General features: G+C 56.0%; 1 protein-coding gene across 1 annotated transcript; it reads right to left on the minus strand.

Moving 5' to 3' along the window:
- Window positions 1-5: 5 nt before the first annotated feature.
- PLK1 (polo like kinase 1) lies at window positions 6-13,395 on the minus strand. Its single transcript, XM_066383419.1, has 10 exons — window positions 12,889-13,395; window positions 11,988-12,156; window positions 9,615-9,759; window positions 8,661-8,754; window positions 6,105-6,324; window positions 2,209-2,343; window positions 1,122-1,199; window positions 778-932; window positions 481-663; window positions 6-216 (listed from the first exon to the last, which is right to left on the minus strand). The coding sequence occupies exons 1-10, from the start codon at window positions 13,294-13,296 to the stop codon at window positions 10-12; spliced, it is 1,794 nt and encodes a 597-aa protein (XP_066239516.1). The 5' UTR covers window positions 13,297-13,395; the 3' UTR covers window positions 6-9.
- Between the last annotated feature and the right edge of the window lie 2,993 nt (window positions 13,396-16,388).

Raw genomic sequence — 16,388 nt, forward strand, 5'->3', positions numbered from 1 at the left:
GCGCGAGGCCTACGAGGAGGCCTTGAGGCGGTTGCTGGCCGAGCGCGAGCTCAGCAGCTTGTCCACCATGGTGCGGGCGTAGCGGAGCCGGCTGGCCAGCTCCCTGGAGCAGCCGAACTGCTCCAGGAGGCTCAGGCGGTAGGTGCGGAAGTCCCGCTTCTCGTTGATGTACGTCACCGCGGCCATCAGCGGGCACAGGATGAGCTTGGTGTGGTCCTAGGAGGGAAGGAGGGATCGGGGTGGACAGAGGGTGACCACCGGGCTGCAGATGCAGCTGCCGGAGCCCGTGGCCGGCGTAGAAGGAGGAACGCCCAGCTGGCCGGGAGCCGGCACCCCAATCCCTTCTGGCTGCCAAGAACAGGCCTCGTGCCTCCCACTCCCTGGCCCAGACTGCGCGAGCCCGCCCCCGGCACGAGCCCGCCCCCGCACAAGCCCGCCCCCGCACGAGCCCGCCCCCGGCACGAGCCCGCCCCGGCCCACCTGGAAGAAGTTGATCTGCACGCAGCCGTTGCTGAGGTGCAGGATGATGGCGCTCCGGGTGCGGAACCAGGTGCGCAGGTAGGGCAGCCGGGCCAGCTCGTCGCCTTCCCGCGGCGTGACGTTGGCCCCGGCCTTCAGCAAGTGCTCGCTCATGTAGTTCCGGAAATACTTGAGGAGGGTGATCTAGGTGGGAGGTCCAGGAGGAAGTCCAGCGTGAGACAGAGCCCGCCCCCCGCACATCACTCGCCCGCAGCAGCACGGGGCCGCACGCGCGGAGCCACAGGGGCCGGCGCTCACCTTCTTCATCAGGGAGCCGGGGTGGGAGTTCACGGTGAGGTAGGACTCCGTGCCGTCCCGCTCTATGTACTGCAGGCTGTCCCCGTCGTTGTACAGGATCAGGCGTGTCGAGTCGTTGAAGAGCACCCCCACACTGTTGTCACACAGCTGGTACCCTGCGGGTCGTGGGGAGACCTCAGAAAGGGGGCAGGGAGCAGGGGGACATTGGGAGCTGGCACTGGGAGGTCTGGGGTGGAGACAGGAGAGGCAAGAGAGGGCCTGGCAGGCCAAAACGGCAAGAGCTCGGGACGTCCGAGGGTCAGGAGGCCGGACTGGGCAGCCCAGCCACCCTGGAGGACACCTACCGAGGCCGTACTTGTCCGAGTAGTCCACCCACTTGCTGACCCAGAAGATGGGGATGCAGGCGGGATCCTCGGCCTCCTCTGTGAGGGAGACAGACAGACAGACGAGCGATCAGAACCCCTCCCTTCCCCTCACGGGGCTCACACCAGGAACGGCTGCTGGGCGCCCGACCTGGGCCCCGCCATGAGGCCCGGGGCCCCAGTGAGGAAGCCGAGGCCTCTGCTGACAACCAGCTCAGACAAGCAGCGCGACAGACACGTGCCACGGAAGGCACGACGCGGGCCACCAAGGTCCACTCATCCACTCAACAGACACGGTCCCTCCAGGGCCCAGTGCGTGCCGGGCCCTGTCACAGGTCCAGGGAGCAGTGACCGAAACCCGGGCTCCACGGAGCTTGCAGTCGAGTCACGGGGGACAGACACCGAGCAAAGTAAATGCAATCCACGCGTTTAGGTCGCTTCCCTCGTGGTGCAGGGCAGTGGCTGACCGATTATCTAGCTTCCCGGTTTTGAAAGGTTAAAAAATTGTGAAAAGATACACAACTCCAAATACATGACCATGTCATGCTCAGAGACAACCATAATCCCTTCTTTTCGACACAGAATACCGATATGGAAAGTTGAGAACGGGCTCAAGCGAGAAGGGGTGCAGATACTACAGAGCAGGTGTGTCGTGGGGGGGGAGTGCTCGAGGCGAGGACAGGAAGGGGCGGGGTGGGCGCCTTAGACACGTGAGCCTGTGGGCCACGCGGCAGGAGAAGGGACATGCGAGCAAGGCCCTGAGCGCGGTGGGGCGCATCTGGGTCTCGCGGGCAAATCAGGAAGCCCCTGAGCAGCAGCAGTCGTGTAACGTGCAGCAGGCAGCGCGGGGAGGGGCTGGGAGGTGGGCCGCTCCGGGACACGGGACAGACCCCAGGTGGCCTTGGACGGGACTCGCTGGGATTTGAATCTCCAGGAAATGGGGGGCCAGACACACCTGGGAGACCGGGACCTGGCTTAGCCACCGCGCTCTGCTGGCTGAGACTCCCTTGCCCTCTCGGGGTGCCTCCGGCGACCCCCCCGCCCCGCCCCAGACCACTGCGGTGCCCACCTTGCCTCACCAGCCCCCTCTCGGAAGGTTTGGAGGCGTTGACGCTGTGCAGCTGCTGCAGCATGTCCCCGAGGTGGCAGTCCACTGCCTCGCCGGCCTCCTCTTTGTCTCGGGGCCGCTCAGGCATGGGGTTCTCTGTGCCGAGGAGAGGAGACACGGTCATTTCTGGGCACAGACGCAGAGGTGCCCTTGTCACAGCCGGTCCTCTCCCCAGGGGAAACCTCCTAGCTGCTGTTGCTTTGGGTAAACCGAGTCAGCGCCATGCTTGGAGGGAGGATGGGGGCGGGCACTCAGCGGCACCACCCAGACCAGCCCAAGCCTTTAGGGAGGCTCTGTAGCCACCATGCGCAGACGCAGAGTGTCCAACACTCAGAGTGCAAAGTGACTCGGCCCCGGGAGGGTGGGAGGTCGGCCCGCACCTGCTGACCGGCAGGATGGGTAAGCAGGCGTTGAACCAAGAGGGAAGCGAGCCCCGCCCTCAGGTGTGCTCTGTTTGCTTACGCAGGACCACACACCTCTGGAAGGAGCGCGCTGACATCTGAACGTGGCTACATTTGAGCGGGAGAAGCATGATCTTGTCATGCACTTAGATGTTTAATTATCTTCCCCACCCGCGTGTCTCAGGCTCCGGGTGTAACACAAAACTCTCCTTTATTTGCTTTTAAAGCTCCACTCAAAATAAACGGAGGAGGAGGTGGAATAAATAAAAATGTAGGCAAACGTTACTGACTGTTGACAACAGATGATAAATACATGGGGGTTCATCCTACAGTTCTCTGTGCTTCTAGGTAAGTTTGAAAATTCCCAGCATAAGAAAAAAATTTTTTTCTTTTGAGAGGGAGACAGACAGACAGGAAGGGAGAGATGAGAAGCATCAGCTCTTCGTTGCGGCACCTTAATTGTTCATTGATTGATTTTTCATATATGCCTTGACCAGGGTGGGTGGGGGGCTCCAGCTGAGCTAGTGACCCCTTGCTCAAGCCAGCAACCTTGGGGTTTCGAAACTGGGTCCTCAGTGTCCCAGGCCGACGCTCTATCCACTGCACCACCGCCTGGGCAGCATAAGAAGTTTTTAAAACAATGTTTTATGCCAAAAAATGAAAGCCAAAAGAAAAAGCCAATCCTTAAAATAACGTTATTGGCCTGACCTGTGGTGGCGCAGTGGATAAAGCGTCGACCTGGCACACTGAGGTTGCTGGTTCAAAAAAACCCTGGGCTGGCCTGGTCAAGGCACATATGGGAGTTGATGCTTCCTGCTCCTCCTCCCACTTCTCTCTGTCTCTCACTCTCTCCTCTCTAAAATAAAAATAAAATTAAAAAAATAACAATATAGACAGCCCAAAGAATAGACTGGACTATCCAGAGGTCCTGGCTGGTGTGATTGAACACAACCTTTCTCTCTCTCTCTCTTTCTCTCACACACACACACACACACACACACACACACACACGAGAAGTGAGGGCTCTTCCTCACAGGAGAGTTCCAATGAATCAATGTAGGAGGAGCAAGGAGTGGGACATCCCTGTCAGAATCCAGGGTAACAGCTGCCACAGGCCAGGCCGCCAAGGACTGCTACTGTCAGTCAGTGGGTGGCCATCTGAGGACAAATGGGATAGTCTCAGATGACTCCCTACAAAGCCACCTTTCAATCACCAAGGGACACGGTGAGCGTGTAGTGCAGAAGTACACCAGACACCACTGTGACCAAGTGATTGAGTATAACAGAACAGTGAAAGAAATGTCAAAACTTAACACTGAAAGATAAAAAGTGATCCTTAAAATAAGAGAATTAGATTCTAACAGAAACAAAGGCACTTATATATTAAATTGGTATAGATTAAATTGATGCTATATCTACCCAGAGAAAAAAAGTATTTCAAATGATCTTTTTTATCCTCCACACTACATATCTTTAGTGAAATATATTCCAGGGACAAACAGTACTTCAAGAAAATAAAATGTTGAAAAAAGGAACTAGCCTGATCCATGGTGGTGCAGTGGATCAAGTATCGACCTGAAATGCTGAGGTCGCCAGTTCAAAACCCTGGGCTTGCCTGGTCAAGGCACACATGGGAGTTGATGCTTCCTGCTCCTCCCCCCTTCTCTCTTCTCTAAGATGAATAAATAAATAAAAATAATTTAAAATAAATAAATAAATACAAATAAAAGGAATTAGTTTATATATGTTGGAAAATGTATGTCTACTCATATAAGGAAATAAGACTTTCAGTTTAAGAGAAAAAAAAAATACAAAAGGAAAATCCAAGCCTGACCAGGCAGTGGGCAGTGGATAGAGCATCGGACTGGGATGTGAAGGACCCAGGTTCAAGACCCCGAGGTCGCCAGCTTGAGCACAGGCTCATCTGATTTGAGCAAGGCTCATCCGCTTGAGCCCAAGGTCGCTGGCTTGAGCAAGGGGTCACTTGCTCTGCTGTAGGCCACCCCCCCCCCCCCCCCCGCAAGGCACATATGAGAAAGCAATCAATGAACAACTAAGGAGCCACAACGAAGAACTGATGTTTCTCATCTCTCTCCCTGTCTGTCTGTCTCTATCTGTCACTGCCACAAAAAAAAAAAAAGAAAATCCAAGAGGTGAAAATCCTATCACCTCCTATTTGAACCAGACTCTTGCAAATTACCAAAAGAAAAGAATGAACTTCACAGCAGAGGAGAAGATGGCTATAAAACAAGACCATTCCGACATTAAGTTTCCTGAACGTGGGGGCTGTGCCGGGCGCTGCGGTGTTTGTAAAAGAACCTTTGTTCTGGGGGGAACTAAGACACTGAAGTACTAAGTTGTCAGGGGCGGAACCCGCACACCTGCACACTGTTGGGAAGCGCGGGGGCGAAGGCAGGGGCAGGCGCGGGGGCGGGGGCAGGCACGGGAAACCTGAGCGGTGGGTGGAGCCAGGCAACGCGCATGTCCCTGTGTCCCTTCCTGAACCTTTTCCTAAGTTTGAAATTCAACAAGGTCGGTGAAATGTATGGCGGTATTTCTGATTCACATTTTTCCAACATTTCATTTATCTGGTTAAATTTTTTATTTTTCTAATTCTGTCCTCTGAAGAGACCTAGAAACAATAACCTAGTTGGTGGCATGCGGTCTTATAAGAAAATGCCCATTCCTTTCAAGAGGCACACTTAAGTTTACAGGGATAAAACTTGGTAACGGGAATCTGGTGGATACATGGCGGAAGGGGGAGGTTGTCCACTGTCCTAAGTTCTATGTGGACTTTTGAAATGTTTCCTATTTTCTCAATGCACCTTACAAGAGTGATGTCAAGAAGTTTTTTGGGGACCTGGCTGGTGGGCTCAGTGGTAGAGCATCGGCCTGGCATGTGAACAACCTGGGTTTGATTCCCAGCCAGGGCACACAGGAGAAGTGCCCATCTGCTTCTCCACCCTTCCCCCTCTCCTTCCTCTCTGTCTCTCTCTCTCTCTCTTTTCTCCTCCCATAGCCTAGGCTTGGTTGGTTCGAGTGTATCAGCCCCAGGAGCTGAGGACGGCTCCATGGAGCCTCCGCCTCAGGCACTAAAAATAGCTCTGATGTAAGCATGATCCCAGATGGGCAGAGCATCGGCCACAGGGAAGGGTTGCCGGGTGGATCCCGGTCGAGGCGCATGTGGGAGTCTGTCTCTCTGTCTATCTCCCCTTCTGTGGGGGAAAAAAAAATTTTTTTTTCCCCAGTAATTTTTCAGGTATGGTGTTCGCCTGTTCTCCTTTTCTGGGCCTGGCAGGTCTGATCGAGCCTCGTTAAGGCTGGTCTTTCCTGACACGGTTGGTGAAAGGGCACCTGGCCTTGGGAGGATGGGGCCACAGACTCGGGACCACGGCCTGCGCCCTCTGTGTGTGGGGTGTGCGTATGCAGGGCTTGTCTGCCCAGACCCTGTCCTACCTTTATTGAGGACCGAGAGTGGCTTCCGACTGTTGCCGTCCAGGCTGCTGGGAGCAATGGAGAACCTGGGCGGGACAGTGAGGCAGGTGACCGGGAGCCGGGCAGGGATGTAGCCAGAGGTGAAAAACTCGTCACTGAGCAGCTCATGGATAGTGGGCCGGGCAGCGGGGTCCGTCTGCAGCATCTTCTGAATGAGGGCGGTGGCCACGGGGTTGACATGCTGGGGCGGAGAGAGACAGCCATGGTGGACTGTGACGCAGCCCGAGGGCAGCGTGGCACAAGAGGGGCAGGCCACTCCACACGCAACAGCACCCTCCACCCTGGGCATCACACAGGCCCCAGTGAGCGACCGGCTACCAACACCTCCGGGATCCGCACCATTGGCCTCGCTGAGCCGACCTGGGCCAGACCATGCAAGCATGATCCCAGATGGCAGAGTGACCGCTCCCAACACCACCGGGATCCGCACCATCGGCCTCTCTGAGCCGACCTGGGCCAGACCATGCAAGCATGATCCCAGATGGCAGAGTGACCGGCTCCCAACACCACTGGGATCCGCACCATCGGCCTCTCTGAGCCGACCTGGGCCAGACCATACAAGCATGATCCCAGATGGCAGAGTGACCGGCTCCCAACACCTCCGGGATCCGCACCATCGGCCTCTCTGAGCCGACCTGGGCCAGACCATACAAGCATGATCCCAGATGGCAGAGTGACCCGCTCCCAACACCACCGGGATCCGCACCATCGGCCTCTCTGAGCCGACCTGGGCCAGACCATGCAAGCATGACCCCAGATGGCAGAGTGACCGGCTCCCAACACCACCGGGATCCGCACCATCGGCCTCTCTGAGCCGACCTGGGCCAGACCATGCAAGCATGACCCCAGATGGCAGAGTGACCGGCTCCCAACACCACCGGGATCCGCACCATCGGCCTCTCTGAGCCGACCTGGGCCAGACCATGCAAGCATGATCCCAGATGGCAGAGTGACCGCTCCCAACACCACCGGGATCCGCACCATCGGCCTCTCTGAGCCGACCTGGGCCAGACCATGCAAGCATGATCCCAGATGGCAGAGCATCGGCCACAGACAAGGGTTGCCAAGTGGATCCCGGTCGGGGCGCATGTGGGAGTCTGTCTCTTTATCTCCCCTCCTCCCACTTGGAAAAAGGAAGAAGAAAAAGAAGAAATTCGGTCATGGGAATGAATGGTCCTGTCTCCTTCCTCTTGGCACTCAGAACCGATCTGAGGTGGTTCTGTCCGAATTTGCTCTTGCATAACCCAAGCTGCTCGCCACTGGAGTGGCACTTGAGCACGTGAACCTTAGGGTCCCAGAGACCTGGAGTGAGTCCCAGGTCTGCCCTCAACACCAACTGTGACATCTCTCTACAAGATGGGGACAGCACCAAGCCTAGGGCCCCGTGAGAAGGTTCCACAGGGTGTAACCTAGCAGAGGTCCGATACACAGTAACAGCCGAGCATGAACTCCGCCCCCACTGTGTGCCGGGAGAGCGTCCTAAGCGTGGCCCCTATATTTGCTCAGTTAACCCTCCCGTCTGTTACCACCCATCTCTTGCAGATGGGGAAACTGAGGCACAGAGAGGTTAGGTGCCCTAGGACACAGCTAGTGAGCGGTGGAGCCAGCTTCTGCTCTGACGCAGGCCCGCCAGCTCGGGGACCCACAGGCTGAACCCCTCTCTGTGGTGTCTGTCCTCTGAGAACTGTCTGTCCTTATGGGGACAGGGCTCTTGGCTGCAAGCACGGCAAGACCAGCACAGAGGAGAGCGGCCCCGTGTGAGAGGGCTTGCTCTCAGTGCCTCTGCTGGTGGCCCTGACGACGGGCACAGGTGGGGCCCATCGGCACCAAGACAGATCAATGCCCCTGGAACCTATATAGTTTTATTAACTGATGTCACCCCCATAAATTCAAAAAAATTTTTATGTCCATGTACGTGGACATAAAAAAAAAAAGTACAAGTAAAAAAAAAAAGGCGCCTGGCCTGTGGTGGCGCAGTGGATAAAGCATCGACCTGGAAATGCTGAGGTCGCCGGTTTAAAACCCTGGGCTTGCCTGGTCAAGGCACATATGGGAGTTGATGCTTCCAGCTCCTCCCCCCTTCTCTCTCTGTCTCTCCTCTCTCTCTCTCTGTCTCTCCCTCTCCTCTCTAAAAAATGAATAAATAAATAAATAAAAAAGAAACAAAGATTTAAAAAAAGAAAGGCGAGGCCATCGCTGGAGCTTCTGCAGCACCTCTACCTCTGTTACTTCCTCCCCATATTTTTTTGGTGTTTGTTTCTGTTTTTCACACACCTCTTGGGTTATCTACCCAACCTCTGAAATCGACAAAGTCTCTTCCACTGGATAAAATGCTTGTGTGTCCAGTTCTGCCTGCAGTTTTAGACATGACTCCCTGAGGCGCTGAGGTAGTTTCCCGAGGGTGGGGTGGCCCCGTGTCTGTGTCCCCCGGCTGGGGCTGGGCTCAGTGAATGAACAGCTTTCGGGGACAGGGCAACACAACCGAATACATTTCAACTTCAAGTGATTTTTAGTCACCTTGGGAATACTGTACTCATTCTTCTTGATCCGGAGGTAGGTCTCTTTGAGGCAAGATGTCTCGAAGGGTGGTTTGCCCACTAACAAGGTGTACCTGTAAGCACAAGGTGGGGGTTGGGCTCAAGGAGCCCCGCAGGACACAGACGCAGGAGGGACCTCTCAGGACCAGCAGGAAGAGCAGGCATCCTCTGGACACCCGCTCTGCCCCCGAGGACAGTCACACCCACGCCCACTCAGCAGCCCCAGGAACCAGGACACTGGCAGAGAGAGCCCTCAGGAGATGGCAGGGGACAGGAACAGAGCTTCTAGGGGCCAGTGAGTTTTCAACAGGAGCTTGCAGTATTCCAGGGCCCCCGAGGCTGCCGGCCGACACAGAACAGACAAAGTCGGGGCTGCCTGTTCCTGCAGGGGCCTAAAGTTTTCCTGTGAAATAGCTCGGCAGGGAGGCAGGGCGAGCGAGGGCCATAGCCACAGTTCATCTCTAACTCCGGAACTCCGGACAATGGCAACAAAGGTCACACCCTAGAAGGCCCTTGGCCCACCGCCCAGCGCCCCTGACTTGGACCCGGGCAGACCACAGGCACCTCCCCCCGCCAAGCCTAACTCCTCCCACCGGAGGCTGCTCTCTGCATCACTGGTTCTAAAACTTGGTGCAGGCGAGTCAGGCAGCCAGGGGTCTGGTGAAAATCCAGACTGGTTTCTGCAGCCTGGGTCCCGAGACCCTGCAGGTCTGACAGACTCCCGGGGGAGGCTGTCGCGGGTCTGTGGACGCAGCTGGAGCAGCCCGGGGCCCGGGCTCTAGGAAGCCTACGGGACACACTGCTGACGAGACAAGACAGGGAAGCGAGGCTTGGCGCTTGGGCCGTCCGTCCTCTGGAGCAGCCTTTTCACGGGCAGACGGGTCCACAGGGGTGATGGCCACAGCGGTCCCTCCGCGGGGGCCTCCCGACTTACATGATGCAGCCGATGGACCAGACGTCCACCTCAAAACTGTGCCCCTTCTTGCTCAGCACCTCGGGAGCTATGTAATTGGGGGTCCCGCACAGGGTCTTCTTCCGTTCCCCGTCGTATTCGACTTTGGTGGCCAGCCCAAAATCCCCTGGGGCGGGCAGAGAGAGGAGGAAGGGGTCCTCAGACGCTAGCCTCTGTCATCTTGTCCACACAGATGACTGCGACTCAGGTCGGGCCAAGACCCAGGGCCACCTGACCCCTCAAGCTCCACTCCTTGTCCGCAGCGGGGCCCACCCAGGAATCCTCTCTCAGACTGGCCCAAGGAGGGGCCCTCTCAACGACCCTCCCAGCCCCTCCCCTTCGCAAGGAGGACTAAGCTTCTAAAAGGGAATTGACAGGGATAGAAAAACTCAGGCCTCCAGCCAGTCCATGTCCAGACTGGGCTGGGCAAGTCCGTGAGGTGACAGGAAGGGAGGCTTGTGGCTAGCCAGAGGGGGTCCAAGGGCACAGCTGCTGTCAGCTGTGCAGAGCAACGCCCCCAGGGTATACCGGCCAGCTGTGTACTGCTGCAATTTCTAGTTGTTTTAAAGGTACTCCCAGCCCTGGCCGGTTGGCTCAGTGGTAGAGCATCGGCCTGGCGTGCAGAAGTACTGGGTTCGATTCCCGGCCAGGGCACACAGGAGAAGCGCCCATCTGCTTCTCCACCCCTCCCCCTCTCCTTCCTCTCTGTCTCTCTCTTCTCCTCCCGCAGCCGAGGCTCCATTGGAGCAAAGATGGCCCGGGCGCTGGGGATGGCTCCTTGGCCTCTGCCCCAGGCGCTAGAGTGGCTCTGCTCGCAACAGAGCAACGCCCTGGAGGGGCAGAGCATCGCCCCTGGTGGGCGTGCCGGGTGGATCCTGGTCGGGCGCATGCAGGAGTCTGTCTGACTGTCTCTCCCCGTTTCTAGCTTCAGAAAAATACAAAAAAAAAAAAAGAAAAAAAAAAAAAGGTACTCTCAAACAAAAATTTTATACTCACCCTCCCAATTAAAAAATATGGGAATAGGCCCTGGCCAGTTGGCTCAGTGGTAGAGCATCCGCCTGGTGTGTGGAAGTCCTGGGTTCGATTCCCGGTCAGGGCACACAGGAGAAGCGCCCATCTGCTTCTCTACCCCTCTCCCTCTCCTTCCTCTCTGTCTCTCTCTTCCCCTCCCACAGACAAGGCTCCATTGGAGCAAAGTTGGCCCGGGCACAGAGAATGGCTCCATGACCTCTGCCTCAGGTGCTAGAATGGCTCTGATTGCAGAAGAGCGTTGCCCCAGATGGGCAGAGCATCGCCCCCTGGTGGGCATGCCGGGTGGATTCCAGTTGGGTACATGCGGGCGTCTGACTGCCTCCCCTCCTCTCACTTCAGAAAAATACAACAACAACAACAAAAATATGGGAACACCCTGGCTGGATAGCTTCATTAGTTAGAGCATCATCCCAAAGCACAGACATTGCTGGTTCAATCCCAGGTCAGGACACATATGGGATCTGATCAATGTTCCTGTCTCTCTCTCTCTCCCTCCCTCTCTCTAAAATCAAACAAATAAACATTAAAAAAAAAAGGAAACTACGTTTTTAAAAATACTGTTTAATAAGTAAGTGTTGGAGAGAACGCAGAGAAAAGAGAACCCTCCCTCACTGACGTGGGAATGTAAACTCGAACAGCCACGATGGGGAAAAAAAAAAAAAAAAGAGTATGAATAATCCTCAAAAAATTAGTGTAGTCACCATATGGCCCAGCAATCCCTCTTGTGGGTGGGTATCTACCCAAAAATTTTGAAAACACTTAATTTTTAAAGACATATGTACCCCAATGTTCATCACAGCATTATTCATCGTGACCAAGCCATGGAAACAACCCAAGGGTCCTCTGACAGATGACTGGATAAAGAAGATGGGGTACATACAGGGGTACATACACACAGTGGAATACTACTCAGCCATGAAAAAGACACAAGACCACCAATTGCAGCCACCTGGATGGATCCTGAGGGTATCAAGCTAAGGAAAATACGTGGAACAGAAGAGAACAAGAACCACCATTTCATTCCTGGGTGGGATATAAAACAGAAGGAAATGAACAAACAAAATAAAATGACCAGCAAGAGGGAGGAGGGTGGAGGGAGAGTGAAGAGTAAAGGGGAAGAGGGTGACGGAAGGAGACCAGACTGGGCGGGGGGCACCCCCCTCAATCCGCAGATGATTTATTGGAGAACGGCACAGGGAAGCTCAGAGATCGTGATCCACAGCCCTGACTTCCTGCCTCCCTCCCCGCTCTCCTTCCCATCTCTCCTCTTCTCTATTCCCACTCTGCATGCCCGTGTGCACACCTGCAGGCGCGGCGCCTCACCTATTTTCACCTCCAGATCCTCGTTCAGGAAGAGGTTGCCCAGCTTGAGGTCCCGGTGGATGACCCGGTTTTGGTGCAGGTACTGGCAGCCCAGGACGATCTGCCGCAGATAGTAGCGGGCCTCGGGCTCCGTCAGGGCTTTCCTACGTTTGTGCAGCTCCAGGAGAGACTGGGTGGGGGAGGGGGAAAGAGAAGGAGGAGGAGGAGGAGTGAGGGGGTCGGTACTGAGGTCCACGGGTGGAGGCGGTATCTTTAGGTCAAGGCAGTCTAGGGACCCCCCCTCCCTCTCATTTCTTCTCCAGGACGATTAGGATTTGGGCTCTCCTATAAACCTGGCCATAACCATTCATGTCCCCCACCCCACCCCCACCCCTACCCCACGCCTCTCCTACTAGCTCCTTCCAAGTCCCCAAGTCCCTGGCCGGGGGCGCTTCTAACAGTCCCAGCCCTTAAGCTCTGAGCCCCCAGTATCCCCAAGCTGGTGAGCCCGGGTCCTCTCGCAGCAGCAGCCCCCCTCTGCTGAATCTCCCCTCCCAGACCCACCAGCCCCACTCCGGAAGCTCCAGGTTCGCGGCACCCCTTGGCTCAACCTTAGCAACTCCGGAAGTCCTAGCGTCCATGACGAGGGTGCTCCCCCTCCCCCCTACACCCGGCGTCCCGGAGCCAAGTTCCCTGGCAGCAGCAGCAGCAGCAGGGCCCGGGCTCCCCGTAACCGAAACTGACGGCCCCTCGCAGCGCCCAGCTCTGCCCAAGATCTTTCCCACGCGAGCTCGAGGTTCCCAGCGCCACCTGTCCATCCATGCAGCTGCGCCCCGGGCGCCCCCTGCTCTAGCAGCTCCGGGTCCGGGCGCTCCAACCTCCACCCCCGGGGGCACCGCGGCGCCCCGAGAGCGACACTCACTCTCCGGCGGCACAGCTCCAGCACCACGAACACGAAGTCGTTGTCCTCGAAGAAGCCGTGGAAGCCCACGACGTGCTGGTGGGCGAGGCTGCGGTGGATGGAGATCTCCATGGACATCTTTTCCTTCTGGTGCGGCTTGAGCAGCAGCGACTTGGGCACGATCTTGCCCGCGAACACCTCCTTCGTGTCGGCGTCCGAGATCTCGTAGCACTTGGCGAAGCCGCCCTTGCCCAGAAAGCGGCCCCGCAGGTAGCGCCGCCGGCTGCGCGGGTCCACTAGGACCTCCGGGATCTCTTTCCCCGGCGGGGCGGCCGCCGAGGTCCCCGGGGCCGCGGCGCCCTGGCCGCCAGCTTTGCCCGTCTCGGCCGCTACCCGCGCCGGCTTCCCCGCTGCGGCCGCCGCACTCATGTTCCCGGAGCTGCCCGGCGGGACCTGGCTGGGTCCCCGGCAGAGGCTGGACACCCACCGCTCGGCTCCTCCTCGAATTCAAACTCGGCGCTGGGAACGTTACAGAAGCCAACGCCGCCCCTGATTGGCCGCGGCGATTTAAAATCCAAACCCGCCCGCCGCGCGGCACTGTGGGTGCGCTCGGCCCCGCCGCCGCCTTTAAACCGGGCGGGGGCGCGTGATGGACGGGCGCTCCGGGGCCGCGGGCACGTGCGCGGCCTGAGAACGCGGTCTCTGCAGAGCGGGGGTGCGTGCGGGTGGGTGCGCTCCCGTCTCCCCGCGCCGGCTTGGGACGTGCCCGCTCCGGCGGGCCTTCATCAGCGCCTTGCTCCACCCGCACCCGCCTTCTGCAACAGAAACTCAGAATAGAGACCCGGCGGCGTCAACAGATCGCTCGGGAGAGCTTTAGAACCCACCTCCGAGCCCCCCCTCCCCCAATAAACTAAAGTCTAAGGAGACCTGCCAGTAAGGTAACCAACTTTTTACAATGAAAAGGAGGACAAAAATAAACAGAAGAAAACAATATCGTAAATAAAAAGAAACATTTTATTCATTGCAGCAATAATACACTATATGATAAATGCATAATAAGACATTTTTAATATTTTATGTTGTAATTATGCTTATATGCCTATTAATTTTTAATAGTAATTGTAAGAAAAAAGTACTCATTTAGATACAAATATGTCACACCACACACAATGGATCGACTGCATTGATCAAATACGGACATTTACAGATTAGTCTTCCAATATCAAAAAGGAGGACATGTAAGGGGACACTTTTTGATTGAGGACGGAACTTAAAAAAGGACTGTCCTCCCTAAAGGAGGACGATTGGTCACCTTACTGCCAGGAATTCCCATCTTCATAGCAAGGTCCCCTCCCCCTCTCCTTCCAGGAACAGCTGCTCCAGCGCCTCTCTGGCTTACAGAGGGATGCTACTCAAAGCCTGCATGACCATCACCTGGGAGCCCGCGAGGAGGGCAGCTTTTCAGGCCCTGATGCAGACCTCCCGAGTGGAAACACATGTGCCTTTCCTCGGGGCTGAAAGGTGATGCCCAGGTGATTCCCACCCGTCCCAGAGTTCCAGGAGCTCCACACCAGCGCCCTCAGCACAGGAACACGGCGGGCTTGCTCCCTGCTGTATTTTCCCAGTGCCGGGAAGCACAGACCCTCAGTGTTTGGTCCCAGGGAGGGATGGCTGGTTGGCAGAGTGCTCGGCACACTGGCAGGCCAAGGCCAAATCAGGCCTGTGGGGGTGGGGCTTTTGTTTGCTTCCCCATCGCCCTCTTTTTAAAATTTAGAGACATTTATTTAAAGCACTTAAGAATCAAGAGAGCCGACCTGAAATGCTGAGGTCACCAGTTCAAAACTTTGGGCTTGCCTGGTCAAGGCACATACAGGAAGCAACTACTACAAGTTGATGCTTCCCGCTCCTCCCCCCCCCCCCCTTCTCTCTATCTAAAAATCAATAAATAAAATAAAACAATTGTTCTAGAGTACAGAGATAATTTGCGTGACCAGACAGGGGCGCAGTGGATAGAGCGTTGGACTGGGATGCGGAGGACCCAGGTTGGAGACCCCAAGGTTGCCAGCTTGAGCGCAGGCGAATCTGGTTTGAGCAAAGCTCACCAGCTTGGACCCAAGGTCGCTGGCTCGAGCAAGGGGTCACTCGGTCTGCTGAAGGCCCACGGTCAAGGCACATATGAGAAAGCAATCAATGAACAACTAAGGTGTCAAAACGAAAAACTGATGATTGATGCTTCTCATCTCTCTCTGTTCCTGTCTGTCTGTCCCTGTCTATCCCTCTCTCTGTCTCTCTCTGTCTCTGTAAAAATAAAAAACAAAAACAAAAAAACAACACATTTAAGAATCAAGAGAGCTCAGACAAAATGGAGATCTGTGGTTTTTCCTGAAAAAAACAAAACAAAACAAAACAAAGCTAGCAGCTCTGCAGAGTCTGCGCACACACTTTCCCAGTTTGCCGACGTTCCCGGCGCCCCCCAACCCCTCCACACACACCCCTACTCTGCCCATTTGCCTATCCGGCTTCTGTAGACACTTGAATGGCAGTGCTGAATGGCAAAATAGCCAAGCGAGCAGTCGTTCTGCTGTGCCCCGGTCACTCTATAGGGCCTTTGCTAGAACCAGCAAAAATCAACCACATTGTATCTCTCTCTGCCCTCCAATAAACCGAGGCAACGAGGCTGTCCTTCCTACCCCACGTCCCAGGCTTGCAGGCCAATTAATTGCCTGGTAAAAAGGAGTGACAAAAATTTGCTGAAAAAATGGGAGGGTTTTATAAAAAATATTTTTTATCCTTGTGGTATATGAGCTTTTATCTTTTTTTTATTGTTGTATTTTTCTGAAGTTGGAAACGGGGAGGCAGTCAGACTCCCGCATGCGTCCGACTGGGATCCACCTGGCACGCCCACCAGGGGGCGATGCTCTGCCCATCCGGGGTGTCGCTCTGTCGCGACCAGAACCACTCTAGCGCCTGAGGCAGAGGCCATGGAACCACCCCCAGCATCCGGGCCACCTTTGCTCCAGTGGAGCCCTGGCTGCGGGAGGGGAAGAGAGAGACAGAGAGGAAGGAGAGGGAGAAGGGTGGAGAAGCAGATGGGCGCTTCTCCTGTGTGCCCTGGCCGGGAATTGAACCCGGGACTCCTGCACGCCAGGCCGACGCTCTACCACTGAGCCAACCAGCCAGGGCCTATGAGCTTTTATCTTTATTGAAGTTGATACAGGCGTCCCCAAACTATGGCCCGCGGGGCTGCATGCAGCCCCCTGAGGCCATTTATCCGGCCCCCACCGCACTTCCGGAAGGGGCACCTCTTTCATTGGTGGTCAGTGAGAGGAGCACTGTATGTGGCGGCCTTCCAACGGTCTGAGGGACAGTGAACTGGCCCCCTGTGTAAAAAGCTTGGGGACCCCTGATAGAGACAAAGAATACATGATGGTCCAGCTCAGTGAATTTTCACAAACTAAAGACACCCATGTAAACAAGCACCCAGACTTGGAAAGAGAACACGACTGATATCCCAGAAGTCC

Source organism: Saccopteryx leptura, chromosome 4 (assembly GCF_036850995.1).
Source record: "Saccopteryx leptura isolate mSacLep1 chromosome 4, mSacLep1_pri_phased_curated, whole genome shotgun sequence".
Taxonomy (NCBI): domain Eukaryota; kingdom Metazoa; phylum Chordata; class Mammalia; order Chiroptera; family Emballonuridae; genus Saccopteryx; species Saccopteryx leptura.